General features: G+C 37.2%; 1 protein-coding gene across 32 annotated transcripts in view; it reads left to right on the top strand.

Moving 5' to 3' along the window:
- Window positions 1-18,857, top strand: part of coro7 (coronin 7) — a 299,622-nt gene that overhangs the window by 27,335 nt on the left and 253,430 nt on the right. For all 32 annotated transcript variants that reach the window (XM_087243145.1, XM_087243141.1, XM_087243140.1 and 29 more), the window contains 1 exon segment: window positions 2,804-2,880. In XM_087243145.1, coding sequence (XP_087099271.1) covers window positions 2,804-2,880 — 77 coding nt within the window.

The following is an 18,857-nucleotide window of genomic DNA, read 5'->3' as shown; positions in this document are numbered from 1 at the left end:
CATGCGTAGACGGATTGCCAAACGGAGCCAGAGGCGGAGCCGTGGAATAGAGCTTCCAACCAAACTCTTGTACGTCAAATCAACCACGCCCACCAATCTTCTCACTTGACCACCAATATGCACTATAACACAGGCTCGCTAATACAAATATAAGCACTTGAATTTAAAAAGAACACGTAATAATACACAATTTATTAAAAACTGTTACGTGTTTAAGTTAAGTTATTAAAAGGATGAAACGTAACAATAAGAGAGTCTAATGATGGTGGATAAATAAGGAGAAGACACAACCGGTTGTTAAGTGAAACAAAAAGTAAGTATTTATGAAACAGAGAATGTCAAACAATGAATATAGGAAATGTAATGTCAATGTAATTTTAAATAATTGAATTAAACAAAGAAAACAGGAGTGTTGCCAAAGCAAAGAAATAAATATAACAAAACGATCTAACTTAACCCCGACCCACTAAACTTACTAACCAAAGAAAAATGCAGAAACAAAACCGTAATCTTCACCATGTAGCTTAACTAAACTTCATAACTTCAAAACATAATTACACATGCGGCAACGCCTTCTTTAACTAACTAATAGATAAAGTTACTAGGCTGCTCAAATGACTAGAGTTCTCGTTAAGTACAACTGTCAGCCATTGGCAAAACAAGATATCATACAATCCAATTCTCATAAAGATCGTTCAACTTCTCACTAGATCATAAACTGAGCTGCACAAGCTTATCTAATATATCGCTACTTAATCGAGAGAAAACTGTTACACTGCAACAGCAAACAATCTTAGCAAAACACAAGAGAACAGGCCGGCCGACAGAAGTGAGGAGACTGGCTGTGAGCCAAGCACTCTTGAGAACAGCGCAAGCGCACGGCTTTTATACTGTGCGGACCTGCTCCTGATTGGCGCACCGATTCAGTCACGATGGTGATTGACAGCCGCTTTGTCCAATGGTTTCACACCTAAAACATAACAGGATAAACTGCAAAAGAGAATGCAAAACAAAACAAACTACAAAACACCACAAAACATACGTGAAACGTGACAAATGTGTGATGTAAGCTGTTTTTAATAATTTAATAAAACAATATATGTTGAACTGCAGAAATAAACGATCTTTCACACACTCTAGCCCGGGTTAAACTCAGCTATGAGCACAAAAATATTTCTCTTATAACAGGATTGTTGGTATTTATTATCTTCACAGGGGTGGAAATATCACTTGTAAAATATGAACAATAACATGAACAACGCATACATTTTTAGAAAAGCTTTTATTTTTAATTAGCAGAGTCAACAGGACCCAAAAACATGGTGTACACACCATGTACAGCTATTTACCTTGCGAGAAAAATTGTTTAAAAGATAAACACAGCAAGATTTCTAAATATTAACAGGATATTTACACATCCCATCCCTGCACTATATAAAACAATCCTTATCAATTTCAACAATTAACTTAGCAGTATTAATACATCAACTTCTGTCTATATGATATAGATCCTGATCAGCTGCAGCAACATCGCTTGTATTTAGTTTATCATTTTTTGCCTCCATTTTCTTTTGGTTTATTCCATGCCTTAATATCTGGCAAATAAGAATTTACCTTCATTTTAATGTTTAGTAGGGGTTTTTAAATAAAAAGCCAACGGTAAATGTTGTATATAAATACTATGTAACATTTACATCTGTATTTGTTATTTAAGATTCGGTTTCTTAAACCTCAATATTTTATAAAAGCAAATTCAGTAGATTTTTATTTTATTTTTATTTCAGGTATTTCACATAAAGGTTTAGTTGATAACCCTAAAATGTATTGCATTTCCATTTAATTAGAATAAGTAAATCAAATAGTTATAAATTAAACAATACATATTAATATTAATAAACAATAGCTTTTTTAGATGATCAGTTTTCATTTTAATTTTAGTTTTGCTTAAAATAATTTCTAATTAATTTAGTTTTGTTTTAGCTTTTGCAATTTTCCGGACTCGTTTTTTATATTTCATTTATTAATATACATTTTTTTTCATTTAAATCATTGAAGTTAAATTTGGTTTCGATCATTTTAAATCATTGATATATTTTATACCTTTTTATTTATTTTTATTTTTTATTTTTTTATTATATTTAGTTTTTTTTTTCACCTTTATTGGACCTGAAAGTAGAGAGAAATGACAAGAAAGCATGGGGAGCAAAGAGAGGGGAAGGATCGGCATAGGACCGCGAGGCGAAATCAAACTTGGGTCACCGTGAGCACTGGAGTGCATGTGTCAACGCATTAACCACTACATCACTGGTGCCAACTTTAATGTAGTTTTAAACCTCGTTTTATTATGTTTATTTTTTGTTTATGTTAAGTATTTGTTATTTGAATTTAAATGTGGCTTTAGTTTTTAGTATTTTTGCACTATTTCAGATTTATATTTAATGTTTATTCACATCAGTTGGTTCTTCCCAATATTCTACTTCTGTTTATTTTTCGCTCTGTCGGTTGTGGGCCGTTTTTAAATAAGCAGCTTTTATTATTTAACTTTATTTCAAATTCTTCATGTTTACATTCTCAGATCTCTGAGATCTGGTGCATCACATGATCTTTTCACATTTCACATTAGTCTGCGTCTCCACACACCTCTAACAGACGTGTGTGTCTGTGTTTGTATATGTGTGTTGAGCTGAAACTCCCTGCACTGTCACGCTTCTCACTGTTGTCCTGTGAGTCTGCGTTGTTGTTGTAGTTGTGTGGTTTGTGTGTATGTGTGTTGACCTGTTTGTATTTATGGGTGTGTGTGCAGTGCTGGAGCCTCATGCTGATCAGCTGCAGGGTTTGTCCTGGAAGGAAGACGGTTCTCTGCTGGCTTCATCCTGCAAGGTAAAAACTGAGACACAATGTCCATTCTGACGGCTCATAGACAGCTGGACACATAAAATTATTAAATAAATAAATAAATCAATACAATTTTATGAACGATCACTGTATTGAGACACAGACTGGATAAAATAAAATAAAGAAACATTTAAATGATACAATTTTAGGAACTAGGGCATCACGGTGGCTCAGAGGTTAGCACTGTAGCTGGGCCATTGGTGTTTCTGTGTGGAGTTTGCATGTTCTCCACGTGTTGGCGTGGGTTTCCTCCAGGTGCTCCGGTTTCCCCCACAGTCCAAACACATGCGCTATAGGTGAATTGAATGAACTAAATTGGCCGTAGTGTATGAGTGTGTATGGATGAAAAGTAGCAGGTAGCTGTGTAATAAGTGGGATAAAGGAGGCTACTGTAGCTTCAGGATGGTTGTTTTTGCAGATTAAAGCCCTTCAGTCTTATAGATCATTTTGATGGATGTAAACAATAACTGATCCTGACGTATTTCCTGTTTTATATTTTAAATTTTCGTAGCTTCTAAGAGTTTGAAAAGTTCCACATATTGATAAATAATGTTACGATAGCTGCTATAACATCAAGTTATGATTGAATCGCCTCTTGTTAAAGTTATGAAATAGTTATATAGTAATAGTGATGACAAGCAGGAAATGTTCATGGGCCAATGCCACTACCATATCACCCTGCAGCCCAAGGCCGGTTACTCACTGAAGCTAAGCAGGGCTGAGCCTGGTCAGTACCTAGAAAGGAGACCACATGGGAAAACTAGGTTGGTGTTGGAAGTGGTGTTAGTGAGGCCAGCAGGGGGCGCTCAACCTGTGGTCTGCAAGAGTCCTAATGCCCCAGTAAAAGTGAAGGGGACACTATACTGTCAGTGGGCGCCGTCTTTCGGATGAGATGTTAAACCGAGGTCCTGACTCTCTGTGGTCATTAAAAATCCCATGGCACTTCTCATGAAAGAGCAAGTGTCCTGGCCAAATCCCTCTATAGGCCGTTACGATCATGGCTTCCCAGTCATCCCCATCCACCGAATTGGTTGTATAACTGTCTCTTCACTCCACTAATAGCTGGTTTGTGGTGTGTTGTCCTGTGGCAGCCGTCACATCATCCAAGTGGATGCTGCACACTGGTGGTGCAGAGGGACCCCCCTCATTATTGTGAAGGGCTTTGGGTTTATGGCCATACATAATAAATGCGCTATATAAATACACATTACATTACATTACAATGACATCACATTGAAAGGGTCTATACAAAAGTTTGCGTTGGGCTGCTGATAATCCCGTAATTAATGTAATTTAATTGTTACATGTCATATGTTACTATTTTATTTATTAAAATGAATATACATACATACAGCTTAAGAAAAAAAAAAGATCTGTTTTGTGACATTTGAATTGTTTTTCCAAGTAATTCTCCAGTGCTGTTTAACAGTGCAAGGATATTTCTCACCAATGCCACCAGTATTGCCTATCGTGTTTTTCCTGCTAGAGAAAGTATTTATTTTAGTTTGTCTGGAATTTATTATTTTTTTAAAATCATTTTTAAGTTCTGTATTATTAATATTGTTTATTTATTTGTCTACAGAACAAACCACTGTTTTCCAATAATTTGCCTAATTACCCTAACCTGCTTAGTTAACCTAATTAGCCTAGTTAAGCCTTTAAGTCTTGCTTTAAGCTGAATACTAGGATCTAGTTAAATAATATTTACTGTCATCATGGCAAAGATAAAATAAATCAGTTATTAGAAATGTTATTTAACTATTATGTTCAGAAATCATCTGTTGAAAAAGTATTCTCTCCTTTAAAGAGCACTTGGGAAATATTTGAATGAATAATAATTAGTTCTTCAATTTTTTGTATCTTTGTTATGTTTGTAAAATTTGTAAAATATCAATTTTAGAAAATAAAATATTGATATTAACCTGCAGTGTGCTGTAGGATTTTGTGGATTTGGCAGCAGCACATTCTCACCTGTAGAGGTCGCCAGAGTGTGTTTGTGTGTGTGTGTTTCCCATCAAGCTCTCTGTCTCTCATGACCAGAGAATGATGTTAGTACACAGATGAGCTTTTTCGTAGATCATCATCCACTTCTTATTGATTAAACTCAGTGTTTTTTTTTAGTCTTTGTTTATATTTAATTATTCTCTATTAACAGTTATTGGTTTTCAAATTACAAAAAAACACCTAAAAGTAAAACTTTGAAAACAATTAAAACTATCAAATTTAATGTTAAAAGAAATCTTATTTGCATACATGATTAAGTGAAATTTAAATCTTTTTTAATATGTCATTAAATGAAATTTATAAGGTCAAGTGTTATTTCTTAAAATAGTTTTAAAATTAGTAAAAAAAAAAATAAATAAATAAATATATAATAAAATAAATAATATCATTTACTAAAATATTTGTCTTTTGATTAAATTAAATAATGATGATCTTCATAATTATTATAATGATTAATAAATTATAAAATATTTTTCCTTTGAATAAATTACATGATGATGTTCATAATATAAATAATGATTAATAATTTACAAAATATTTTCCTTTCAGGAATGACTAAATTAAATAATAATAATAATAATAATAATAATAATAATAATAATAATAATAATAATAACAATAAAATAATAATAATAATGTATATAATAAAAATGATATTAATATTATGATGATGATGATGATGATGATGATGATGATGATGATGATGATTGTTATTATTAATAATAATAATAATAATAATAATAATAATAATAATACAAATTATTATTATTAATTTACAAAATGATTTGTCCTTTGAGGAATGAGTAAACTTTACTTTTACTTAAAAAAAGAAGCTTTTTTTAAATTATTAACTTTACAGGACATACATAATCCCTCAGACAGAATGAGACTTACAGATCTTGCATATGCTTTGTATTGTCCTCTCTTTATCTGCAGCTAAATACAGTAATACATAAAGCGGACTACAATCATTAAAATAATACCTTGAAAATACTAAATAAGAGACGTGTTTCAAGAATAACCTGTGCACACTGGTTTAATAAAATGTTGCCAAGTATTTTTTAATATATGGTTCAATCCTTTATATAATTCTGCACTCAAATGTTTGCTGTTTGTTCTAACTACTTATTTAAAATGAGCTGAATCAACACAATTCTTGTGGGTTTTTTTTTAGATCACTTCATTGTTTTATGTTCAATTCACTTCAAGTTGTAAAAACTACTAAGTTAACTTAGTTCCTTCATGTTGTCCCAACACAAATCGATTGTGTGGAGCCCAGCATTTGTTCCAGTGTAAGCTATATTCTCTTCTAAAATGGCTGGGAATAACAACACCTCGTCACGACAGCTAAAAATATCAGAGAGTTCAGTGAAAACTGTGAGAAGAAATACGACACTGGATCAGAGAGTGAACTCTGAGGTTGTGGCCTCGCGAGTCCAGAGCTGTAATTTACCACAATAAACCCTCCAATCTGCCCTGATCCACCTTATTAAAGCAAACAACACCGCCAGCATGTGTGTTCAATTCCGACTCGCATGTTTTATGACACGTCTGCCACATGAAGCACAGCCTTTGTTCAGCAGCCACACGTTCAGGAGTAAAAACGCCATCAAAGCTGTACTGCAGGTGCTGATTTAAAGGGGGTCTGTTATGCAGAAATGACTTTCATAAGGGGTTTAAACACAACTGTGTGGTGACGGTCTGGGTGTATAACCAACTTCTAATGGCAAAAAAATATTAACTGGCGTTCACACAGAAGGAGTTTTTCCTCTCCAACGCAGTACTTTTCCATTGTTTATTAATTTTAACATGAATGAATATGTGTGACTGTTAAGTCACATTTATTTAGACTCCGTGTCAAGTTTAAAAGACCTTCAACTTTCACTCAGGTCCAAAAGCAGTGACCAATCAGAAGAGCTCAGAGGCGGGGCAACTGTTGTGAGTTTCTATTTAGAGTAGATAGTTGGCATGACAACTACTTTATTTACTGTTATATCATGGCAGAGGGGACTGCACAGTGGTGCAGTGGGTTGCACGTTCGCCTCACAGCAAGAAGGTCAATGGTTCGAGCCTCGGCTGGGTCAGTTGGCTTTTCTGTGTTCTTGTTGGTTTTCTCCGGGTGCTCTGGTTTCCCCCACAAGTCCAAAGACATGCGCTATTGGAGAATTGGGTAAGCTAAATTGTCCATTGTGTATGCGTGTGAATCAGTGTGTATGGATGTTTCCCAGTAATGGGTTGCTGTTACAACCTCTCTCAAAAAGAATAACTCGTTTTAAACGGAGAGAAAGCAACATAAAAAGAGAAACTTAGTAAACATTATAATCGTTTTTAAATCAATTTATTTTTACCAGAAAACCAATAATAACAATAACAAATGCTTACCCCATAACAAACGAATGAAATAATAAATCCCCAGAAACAAACAAAAAAAAAGAAGGACAAGAAAACGACCACAAAAATCAAATGCTGGCTGGTCCACTAAAGCTGTGTCTTCCTTTCGCCTCCTCGTTGGCATCTTTACCCCCTCTCCATTTAATCCCGACATGGGAAACAGGTGCGTCCACCCACGGAGAGCTGGAACGCATGCGCACTTATATCAAAAGCCAAGAAAAACAAAGGAGGGTTAATAAAAAAAGAAGAACACAAAGAAAAAGACACAGACCGTAATAGTTGCAGCTGGAAGGGCATCCGCTGCGTAAAACGGGTCATTTTACTGCAAAAGGTTGGCGGTTCATTCCGCTGTGGCGACCCCGGATTAATAAGGGGCGGCGCTCATTGTGGCTTTGTCCTGATATCATGAGTTATATGATATATCTTCAAGGGCTAATCATAACCTATTAATTCTCTATTTTCAATGGGTCCATTATTACAGTTAAATCTTGTTCATAACTCTTTGTAATGAAGTTTACGGCCCTTTGGCCGCCGGGAAGAAGGAGGCGGAGAACCGACGCAGGTTTAAAATATTTATTAATAATAACGACGGCAGCTCCTCACGGAGACTGCCATTTAAACCAAACCAAAACAAACGGACGGCAGCTCCTCGCGGAGACTGCCGTCAAACTGAAAGCAAAAGTAAAACAATATGCCCGGGCCCGGTCCTCTCTCGGCTTCCTCTGCCATCGGTCCTCCTTTTATGGTCCAGAGCTCCTTCCGTGGGATCAGAGGCAGGTGCGCACCGCACGTGTATCCACTCACGCGGTGGCCTCACCCCGTTCCCACGGCTCTCGGCCACGCCCCCTCGCCACATACCCCCATCTCCCATCACAGGCCGGGGGCACCCCGTGGCTGTGCATACTCCGGGGGGGGTGGGGGGGGGGGGGGGAGGGGTTTGGCGCCACAGCACCCGCGAGACCTGTATGAGACGGGCCGAGAGAAAAGGAGATGGAAAAAAAAGGAGGAAAGACAGAGTAGACCGAGAAAGGGGAGAGAGGAAAAAAAAAAAAAAAAATTGGGGTTCGGTTCTCCAGACACGCTGCCACTCGGTCCTCCACCAGCTGAGAGATGCGACGACGTGCTGGGAGCCCTGTGGAGGAATCTATCCACCCGTCCGTCTTCTGGCGTCCGGCGGCGGTTCTCCTGGCTGGCTGGCGGCATTTCTGGTCTCCTGCTCCGCTCCCGCTTCGGTGGATGGATGCAGGCTCTGGCATCATGGCGGATCGCGGCGACTCCCCCGGGTTCTGTGGGATGGCTCCCTTCAGCTCTTTCCCTTCCGGTGGTGAGCCCCGCGTCCCCTGCTCCTCCCCATGCTGGGAGACGGCAGCAGGCAGATCCTTTCCTCGCCAGCCTCAGGCCGCCCCGGCACTCTGGGCAGACGAACGGGTTTCTCCCCCACTCGGGTTAACTCCCGAACACTCGCCCCCTCTCTCAGCGGCGAGGGCATCTGGACAACGCGTCCCTCCTTCTCCCGGGCTTCGGCACCACTGTAATGAAGTTTACGGCCCTTTGGCCGCCGGGAAGAAGGAGGCGGAGAACCGACGCAGGTTTAAAATATTTATTAATAATAACGACGGCAGCTCCTCACGGAGACTGCCATTTAAACCAAACCAAAACAAACGGACGGCAGCTCCTCGCGGAGACTGCCGTCAAACTGAAAGCAAAAGTAAAACAATATGCCCGGGCCCGGTCCTCTCTCGGCTTCCTCTGCCATCGGTCCTCCTTTTATGGTCCAGAGCTCCTTCCGTGGGATCAGAGGCAGGTGCGCACCGCACGTGTATCCACTCACGCGGTGGCCTCACCCCGTTCCCACGGCTCTCGGCCACGCCCCCTCGCCACACTCTTGCATTTAATCTGTCCGGTGTAATGAACTCCCTAACTGCATCAGAACGGCAGAGTCACTTGCTGTCTTCAAGAAACGACTTAACTAAACTCTTTAGTCTCCTTTTTCCTCCAATTGCCTCTGGCTCCACCGCTAACTGTACTACAAAAAAAAAAAAAAAAAAGAAATTACTAATGTTTTTGCGTCTTACACTTTACACACCTGAAACTTGCCTACAGCACTTATTCATTGTTGCTCTTAAAGTTGTGTAAATTGCTTCCTTGTCCTCATTTGTACATCGCTTTGGATAAAAATGTCTGCTAAATGACTAAATGTAGTCCCTGCATTTTTTAAAACCCATTCCTGAGTGCAGCGTCTCACTTTTATAAAAGCAAAGAAGCGTCCAGTGTGAATGAGCCCTAATGCTGAGTTCAGACTGCATGATTTTCAAACTAGTCGTGTCACAGATGTTTTCACACTGCTTGACTATCTGGGCTAGCGTTTCGTCGCTGCTTTGTTTACACTGCAAGATGGTTCGGCGACATGGACATTCACATTGCATGACTTTACTATAGGGAGAATCGCCAACAACTTCGTCCAAACTACGTCTCACAGCCAAAAACATGAGGTATATCTTTTGTTATTAACTACATAATGAGAAAGAAGCCTTTAATGGGGTAGAACATGTACATGTTTGCTCACCTGGGTTTAAAGGGAATTAGCCATTTCTCCTCAACGTTGATAATAAACTACTTTCTTTCTGTATGAAACGTCAAACAGACACGGTTGCTCCTGAGCCCTGTCAAACCTCCACTAGTTTTTCCTCCATTTCGTGGGTCCAAATAAACCTAAAAAGAGCGCTTTTAACTTCTCCCCCAGCCTCCAGCTGGCCTGCAGCAGTTATACACACACGCACACACAAGTGAAAGCTGCTCTCTCATTGGCTGTAGGCGATCGCTGATGTTATTTTCAGTCAAAACTCAATTCACACGGCATGATTTGAATCGCCGACAGCTCCAGATATTTAGCACGCCAAATATCTCACAGGCATCGGCGACTCATCTGCGATTCTCTCAGATTGCGTCTTTAATCGTTCATACTGTGATTGTCACTCACGTGCACGAGCAGCGATTTGCCTGTGATTTCAGGCATTTGTCAGCGATTTCTCAAAACCTGTCAGCGAGCCAAAATCGGGGTTAAAATCACGCAGTCTGAACTAGGCATAAGAGAGAAGATTTTCCTCACACACACGAGCATACATACTTACATAAATGGTTTACAGGGACTCTCCATAGGCAAAATGTATTTTATGCAGTACAACAGAAACCCCCCCACACACACATGCACACTTTTTTTGTGAAAAGTGAGTACATTACATAGGTTTCCATTCATTTTATACTGTTCACACCGTATTTTGTATTGCCCTCACCCCACCCTACTCCTAAACCCAACCATCACAGGAGATTGTGTGCAGCTTAACTCTCTGATTAAACTCGTCCTGTGTGATTTATAAGCTTTTTGAGAAATGAGGACGTCATTAATGTCCTCATATTTCACCTCCTTTTTGTAATACCTGTGTCCTACCCACGACATTATACAGATTTGTGTCCTGATATCACACACACACACAAAAGCAGTCATTTTTAGAATTCTTTGTGGAACTCTGGTTCCAAATGGAAGTTCTGTGACATCACTGCAATAAACTCCTTTGGACACACACACGCACACACACACACGCACACACATGTCAATGTTTATAGGAGATGGTGTGTATTGTGCTAAGCTACATTCCACCTGACTGCTCAACGTAACATTTAGTTGTATTTTTTTTGACAAGTTATGAGCGTTGTTAGTTGTTGAGTCTCTAACATTTGAACAAACGGCTGGAAAAGGATCTTTTTAAGGTATTGAATTGGTCAGTAATTATTTTGATATACTGTAATGGCCACAGCCGCTGTTTTCACTTTGCTGTTAATGGCAGCACAGAGGATTGTGGGATGTTTGCTTATGCGTGTGCGCGTGTGTGTGTGTGAGTGTGTGAGTGTGTGTCTGTTTGTGTGTGTGTTTGTGTGTGTGTGTGTGTGGTGTGTGTGTGTGTTTGAAACTCATTCAAGCGAATGTGAGAAGAACTCAAGTCAGCTCAAACTATATTCACTGATGGAACAGCTGTTACACACTCTTTGTTTGCGTTTATTTTATGCGTGTGTGCGCACATTGGGTGCAGTGTGTGTGTTTGTTTTTGTGTGTGTTTGTGCATGTGTGTCTGTGCGCCTGCATTTTATTTTTTTAAGTCTGCATTTGTGTGTGTTTGGGTATGCTTGCATGTGTGTCTGTGTTTGTTCGTGTGTGTGCGGTAGTGTGTCTCTAAGATTGTGTGTCTTTGTGCATCTGTCTTTGTACCTATCTGTAATTGAGTGTGTATCTGGGTTTGTGAGTTTATTTGTGTGCGTGTCTGGGTTTGCGCACGTGAGTATGTCTGCATTTGTGTGTGTGTCTGCTTTTGTGCATGTTCACATGCGCGCTTGTGTGTAACTGCGTTTGTCCGAGTAGTTTTGTGTGTATGTCTATGTGTGCCCGTATCTGTGTTTGTGCAAGTGTTTGTGTAGCTGCATCGTGTGTTTGCATATGTCTGTGTTTGTGTGTGCACATATATGTGTGTGTGTGTCTGCATTTGTGTCACTCTGTGTGTCAGAGCTTGTCTGCATTTGTGTGTGTGTGTGTGTGTGTGTCTGCTTTTGTGCATGTTCACATGTGCGCTTGTGTGTATCTGCGTTTGCGCGAGTGTTTGTGTGTCTGTGCAAGTGGTTTTGTGCGTATGTCTGTGCAGGCGCGCGTGTGTATCTTTGTTTGTGTGTCTGCATTGTGTGTTTGCATATGTCTGTGACTGTTTTTGTGCACATACATGTGTGTGTATCTGTGTTTGTCTATGTGTGTGCGTTTGTGTTTGCATTTATTTGTGTGTGTGTTTGTGTTTGTGTGCTCATGCACGCATTTGTGCGACTGTGTCTGAGCTTGTATGAGACTCTGCGTGCATCTGTGTGTGTCTGCTTTTGTGCGTATTTGTGTGTTTGTGTATCTGCTTTTTTGTGAGTCCAGGCGTGTGTGTGTCTGTGTGTGCGCTTCTGCATTGTGTATTTGCATCTGTCTGTGTGTCTGCTTTGTGAGTGTTTGTGTGTGTATTTGCATGTTTGTGTGTGTGCGCATGCATGTTTCTCCGTTTGTGTGTGTGTGTGTGTGTGTGTATGCATCTGTGTATGTTTTTGTCCACACGCACACATATCCGGGTTTGTATGTGTCAGTGTTTGTGTGTGCACATGCAAGTGTGTGTATCTGAGTTTGTGTATGCGTGTGTCTTAATTTGTCTGTGTGTTTGCATGTGTCTATGTTTGTGTCTGTGCACATTTGTGGCTGCGCTTGTGTGTGTGTGTGTGTGTGTGTGTGTGTGTGTGTGTGTGTGTGTGTGTGTGTGTGTGTGTGTGTGTGTGTGTGTGTGTGTGTGTGTGTGTGTGTGTGTGTGTGTGTGTGTGTGTGTGTGTGTGTGTGTGTGTGTGTGTGTGTGTGTGTGTGTGTGTGTGTGTTGTCATCAGAGGTCAGGTTGTGTGTTGTCTGTGCAGTGTAAGAGCAGACTGTAATAAAGTCTCCCTGTAGAGCTGCAGGCCTCTTCTGATGTATGATCAGTTGCTCAGTCTGTTTACACTGCCGCTGATCTCTGCAGCTGATCTGGGATCAGGACACTCTGTCAGGGTTGTCCTGGGACTGCTTGGCCTTGTGGGTGGGCTGACCACCACGGCCCCTGTTTGCAGCGTCAGCCTATAAACAGCAAATAAAATAGCAGAAGTGTACAGCGCATGAACTGAAGATAGCTGCAGTAACAGACTGAAGCCAGTGAAGGGGGAAAACTGAGCAAAACTACCAGCTGATAGTTTGAAGACCTGCTTTTTTCCCCCCCAAATAACATGTAACTGTTTCCCAGTACTGGGTTGCAGTGAAAGGGCATCTGCTGCGTAAAACATATGCCAGGATAATTGGCGGTTCATTCCGCTGTGGTGACCCCTGGTAAATAAGGGACTAAGCTGAAGGAAAATGAATGAATGTGAAAACTGGATCATACAATCACAAACATTTCAACCAATATAGAATTAATACATGTTAGAATGACCCAAACCTCATTATAATAATTTTAAATAAATATGGTTTTGTTAAAACGTTTTTTTTGTTTTAAACAATTTAACTTTTAGTAATCTGATCGACTGATGAGTGAGGAAAAAAAACAGCTGTACAAAAATGTATATTTGTAATATTTACTTATCATTGTGCATTTTTATCATTATTATTACTGAGATTACAGTAATGTTTTAATATGGAGCCAGATCAGTCTCAAAATTATTACATTTTCAAAATAAAATTCAAATGTGCACCGCACAATACAACACACAATTTGTAAATTCACAAGTAAAAATCCCTAATATTTTTGTCAAATTAATTGTATTTGTGTATATTATAAATTGGGTTTTGAATTTCCGAATTGGATTTGTGGTTTTGAATCGTCTTTTAAATTGAGGAATTGGCTTTTCAGTGTTTTTCAATCGTGTTTTAAATTGACGAATTGGGTTTGTGTATTTTTGAATTTAGGAATTGGATTTGTGTATTTTTGAATCACCTTTTAAATTGATGAATTGGATTTGTTTATTTTTGAATCACCTTTTAAATTGATGAATTGGATTTGTTTATTTTTGAATTTACCAATTGGATTTGTGTATTTTAAAGTCGTGCTTTGAATTTAGGAATTGGATTTGTGGTTTTGAATCGTCTTTTAAATTGACGAATTGGCTTTTCTGTGTTTTTCAATCGTGTTTTAAATTGACGAATTGGGTTTGTGTATTTTTGAATTTAGGAATTGGATTTGTGTATTTTTGAATCACCTTTTAAATTGATGAATTGGATTTGTTTATTTTTGAATTTACGAATTGGATTTGTGTATTTTAAAGTCGTGCTTTGAATTTAGGAATTGGATTTGTGGTTTTGAATCGTCTTTTAAATTGATGAATTGGCTTTTCTGTGTTTTTCAATCGTGTTTTAAATTGACGAATTGGGTTTGTGTATTTTTGAATTTAGAAATTGGATTTGTGTATTTTTGAATCACCTTTTAAATTGATGAATTGGATTTGTGTATTTTTTTAATCGTCTTTTGAATTGACGAATTGGATTTGTGTGTGTTTTTAATCGTGTTTTAAATTGACAAATTGGGTTTGTGTATTTTGAAATTTATGAATTGGATTTGTTTATTTTTGAATCGCCTTTTAAATTGATGAATTGGATATGTTTATTTTTTAAAGTCGTGTTTTGAATTTAGGAATTGGGTTTGTGTATTTTTTTATTGTTTTTTGAATTTAGGAAATGGATTTGTGTTTTTGAATTGACAAATTGTATTTGTTTATTTTTGAATTTACGAATTGGATTTGTGTATTTTTGAACCGTCTTTTTACGAATCGTATTTGTGTGTTTTTAAATGGTCTTTTGAATTTACGAATTGGATTTGTATAATTACAAATTGTGTTTCAGACTTACAAACAGTTTTTTGTAAATGTCAACTGTTTTGTGGACTTGTAAAGGTATTATTTTTGAGACTGATCTGGCTCCATATTTAAAAAAACAAAAACAAATTAACATATTTGAATTGTATTATTTGCTAATTATTAACCACCCCATGGTGAGCTCTGAATCCGCATCTTATTTTGGGGTATCTCGAGTCACATTTTGGTCACAGGCGCATAATTTAAGAGCCTTCATGACTGAATAAATTAAATACTCTGTTTTTTTCCAAGGCAACCCGGGGTGCTGAAATTTAAATGGTTTAATTACCATTGGGTGTTTTAAAAGAACCAAAACAAAGACAGAGATTTTGGCACATAACAGACATTTTCAAAGCAGAATATAATATCTGACTTCAGCATAGTTTTTCAGATAAACAAGAATGTTCACTTAGCATATTTCTTAAATATCTGCAAACATATTTTGGTATTTTTATGCTTTAGAAGAGTCAAAAACTTTAAGGGGACATTTCACCCAAAAATGAAAATTCACTCAAGTGATTCCAAAGCTCAATGAGTTTTTCCTTCTGTTGAACACACAATAAGATCATTTAAAGAAAGCTCTAACCACTGACCTCCATACACTGTAAACCCCAAAAAAGTTATGGTAACTCAAACCAATTGCAACAAACAATTTAAGTTCAAAAACTAATCCTAATGAGTACTGTGAACTTAATCTATTTGAGAAATGAAGCAATTTGAGCACAGTAAAATCAAATAAATGAAGAGAACTCAAACCTACTGAGTACTGTAAAACCCAATAAGTTCAGGCAACTCAAACCATTTGAGGAAACTGCTTGCTGCAGACCATTTCAGTTAGAAAACTAATCTATAGGAGTACTGTGAACTTACTCCATTTAAGTTGAAGTTATGATGTATTTAATTGACTCATTACCTTCAACACTGAGATCAAAACTCTTAAAATGTGTAGAATTAACTTTGTCAATTTTGAGTTAACTACACTCATTTGATTTAATAAAGTTGACTTTTGGGTTTTACAGTGTAGTAGGAAAACCAAATACCATGAAAGTCAAGGTTACCGGTTTCCAATATTCTTCAAAATATCTTTTGTGTTTGATAGAAGAAAACAGCTCATCAAGGTTAGAAACATGTAAATAATGACAGATTTCTTATTTTTGGGTGAACTGCTTTAAGATGTTCTCCTCTGCTCATGATGGTTGTGTCTGTATTTGATGTTGTTGAGCAGGAAAAGCCGCATGTCACTGTGAAATACTGTGGCTCTGTGTGAGCGTCTACTGTTTGTGCTTGACTTGATTTGTTGTTCTGGTTTTCATGACTTTTGTCTGGTGTGTTTGTCTGGAGATGAGGTGGCAGTGGTTACTGAGGGTGATTTATGGGTAAAACAAAGCATTATTCTGCATTTCCCAATGTCTTCAAGGAGAGTTTGCATGACTAAAACCAGAACCGAAGACCGCTTTAATAGACTTTGTTATATCACTGTAAAAAGTGACATGATTTTACTTTTAAAAAGTGACTAAACCTGTTACTTTTAAAGCGATTAGTTGACTTTAAAAAGTGACTAAACCTGTTGCTTTTAAAGCGATTAGTTGATTTACTTAAAGTAAGTAAACCTCTCGACTTTTAAAGCGATAAGTTGACTTTAAAATCAACAGGTTTACTCACTTTTTAAAGTAAAGACAACTAATGGCTTTAAAAGCATCAGGTTTACTCACTTTATTTAAGTCAACTAATCGCTTTAAAAGTCAAGAGGTTTACTCACTTTATTTAAGTCAACTAATCGCTTTAAAAGTCAAGAGGTTTACTCACTTTATTTAAGTCGACTAATCGCTTTAAAAGTCAAGAGGTTTACTCACTTTATTTAAGTCAGCTAATCGCTTTAAAAGTCAAGAGGTTTACTCACTTTATTTAAGTCAACTAATCGCTTTAAAAGTCAAGAGGTTTACTCACTTTTTAAAGTGAAGTCAACTAATCGCTTTAAAAGTCAAGAGGTTTACTCCCTTTATTTAAGTCAGCTAATCGCTTTAAAAGTCAAGAGGTTTACTCACTTTATTTAAGTCAGCTAATCGCTTTAAAAGTCAAGAGGTTTACTCCCTTTATTTAAGTCAGCTAATCGCTTTAAAAGTCAAGAGGTTTACTCCCTTTAAGTCAGCTAATCGCTTTAAAAGTCAAGAGGTTTACTCACTTTAAGTCAACTAATCGCTTTAAAAGTCAAGAGGTTTACTCCCTTTAAGTCAAATAATCGCTTTAAAAGTCAAGAGGTTTACTCACTTTATTTAAGTCAACTAATCACTTTAAAAGTCAAGAGGTTTACTCCCTTTATTTAAGTCAGCTAATCGCTTTAAAAGTCAAGAGGTTTACTCACTTTATTTAAGTCAACTAATCGCTTTAAAAGTCAAGAGGTGTACTCACTTTAAGTCAACTAATCGCTTTAAAAGTCAAGAGGTTTACTCACTATTTAAGTCAACTAATCGCTTTAAAAGTCAAGAGGTTTACTCACTTTATTTAAGTCAACTAATCGCTTTAAAAGTCAAGAGGTGTACTCACTTTAAGTCAACTAATCGCTTTAAAAGTCAAGAGGTTTACTCACTATTTAAGTCAACTAATCGCTTTAAAAGTCAAGAGGTTTACTCACTTTATTTAAGTCAACTAATCGCTTTAAAAGTCAAGAGGTTTACTCACTTTTTAAAGTGAAGTCAACTAATCGCTTTAAATGTCAAGAGGTTTACAAACTTTTTAAAGTGAAGTCAACTAATCGCTTTAAAAGTCAAGAGGTTTACTCACTTTAAGTGAAGTCCACTAATCGCTTTAAAAGCAACAGGTTTATTCACTTTAAGTAAAGTTAACTAAGTCAACGCGCGGCCAATGTGATGACTTTGCGGTGTTTGCGGATGTTCGCTTTGGGTGCACGCGACATGATTTCAGCTGGCGGAGCTCACCAAATTTTTTGAGACTCGGGCGAACAGTTCGCGCAGCGCTGCGTCTGATTTGAGTTGAATATGAATCACTGTGAAGATGTTTTGTCTAAAACAGGTCTGTCTGTACAGACATCAATATGATCTGTACATGCGTGATCATAGGGAGAACCAGATAACCAATAATTCTTTTCAACAGCAATAGAAAAGGAGAAAGGTTTTTGGAAAAGTTTGGAAAAACTGAGGGATAAGTTTGTTACAACAAAAATAGGCCATGCAAAAGTGGAGACCCAGGTGGTTTTAATATTAAAGAATGTTTTTTCACCATTCGCAGGTTTTACACTGATGTATATATGACATTTTTGAATTTGAAACCATTTACAAGTTAAAAACTAAAATAAAGTAACAAATTATGTCCTATGGGTTCACAATATATTGATGGCCTGTTTTTCTAGGCCTTGTTGGGGATAATGGTCAGGGATGTTGGACCATAATTTGCTTTTCAGCTTATAAGTAGAGGTCAGAAACAGTAATGTGTGAATTTTTAGTAAGTGTACTTTTTTTTTTTTTTTTTTGCTTTTATTCTTGCCATAATAAAAAATATAATTGTAGATGTTCTGTTGTCATTAATATTTTAACAAACTTTAATGGGTAGAACTTTCCAAGATATGAACAAAAGCAAGTGATGCATCAAAGTTTGATATAAAAACTTGAATGGTTATAAAAGTCCTTATAATCATTATAATAAACTATAAAATAATAAAAAACAATACGTTTAAAAATCTTCAATGATATTAATGATATAACACTTTTCTGTTTATCAGTCTGATTTTACCTTCAGTTTCTTTTGACCACCCAAACGTGTCAAGTATAAAAGCCTCGTCTATTTTGTGAGGTGTGTGATGCAGCTCCAGACGAAAGTATAAATCAGCCTTAAGATGTTTGTTTGTTTTTTTCTGTAGTTCAATGGTGCATCTAACTTGTCTTTAGAACTGTTCAATTTGAATATATTCATTTTACCACTAGTTTTGTGATTTAGCATTTTTCTTGATGTGTATGAGTGTTTTTGATATTGTGATAAAGGTCTTAAATTTAATACTTAATGGTCTTAAAGTGGTCTTAAGAAGTCTTAGGCCATTTACACTAATGCGTTTTAGTTTGAAAATGTATAAGTTTTGCTACGGTAACGCCATCCATACACACTACGCCGGAGTTTTT

The sequence above is a fragment of the Danio rerio genome, chromosome 3 (assembly GCF_052040795.2).
Source record: "Danio rerio strain M-AB ecotype USA chromosome 3, GRCz13ab, whole genome shotgun sequence".
In the NCBI taxonomy this organism is placed as follows: Eukaryota; Metazoa; Chordata; class Actinopteri; order Cypriniformes; family Danionidae; genus Danio; species Danio rerio.
Note: the sequence above shows the minus strand (reverse complement) of the source record. Positions and strands in the feature narration are given on the sequence as shown.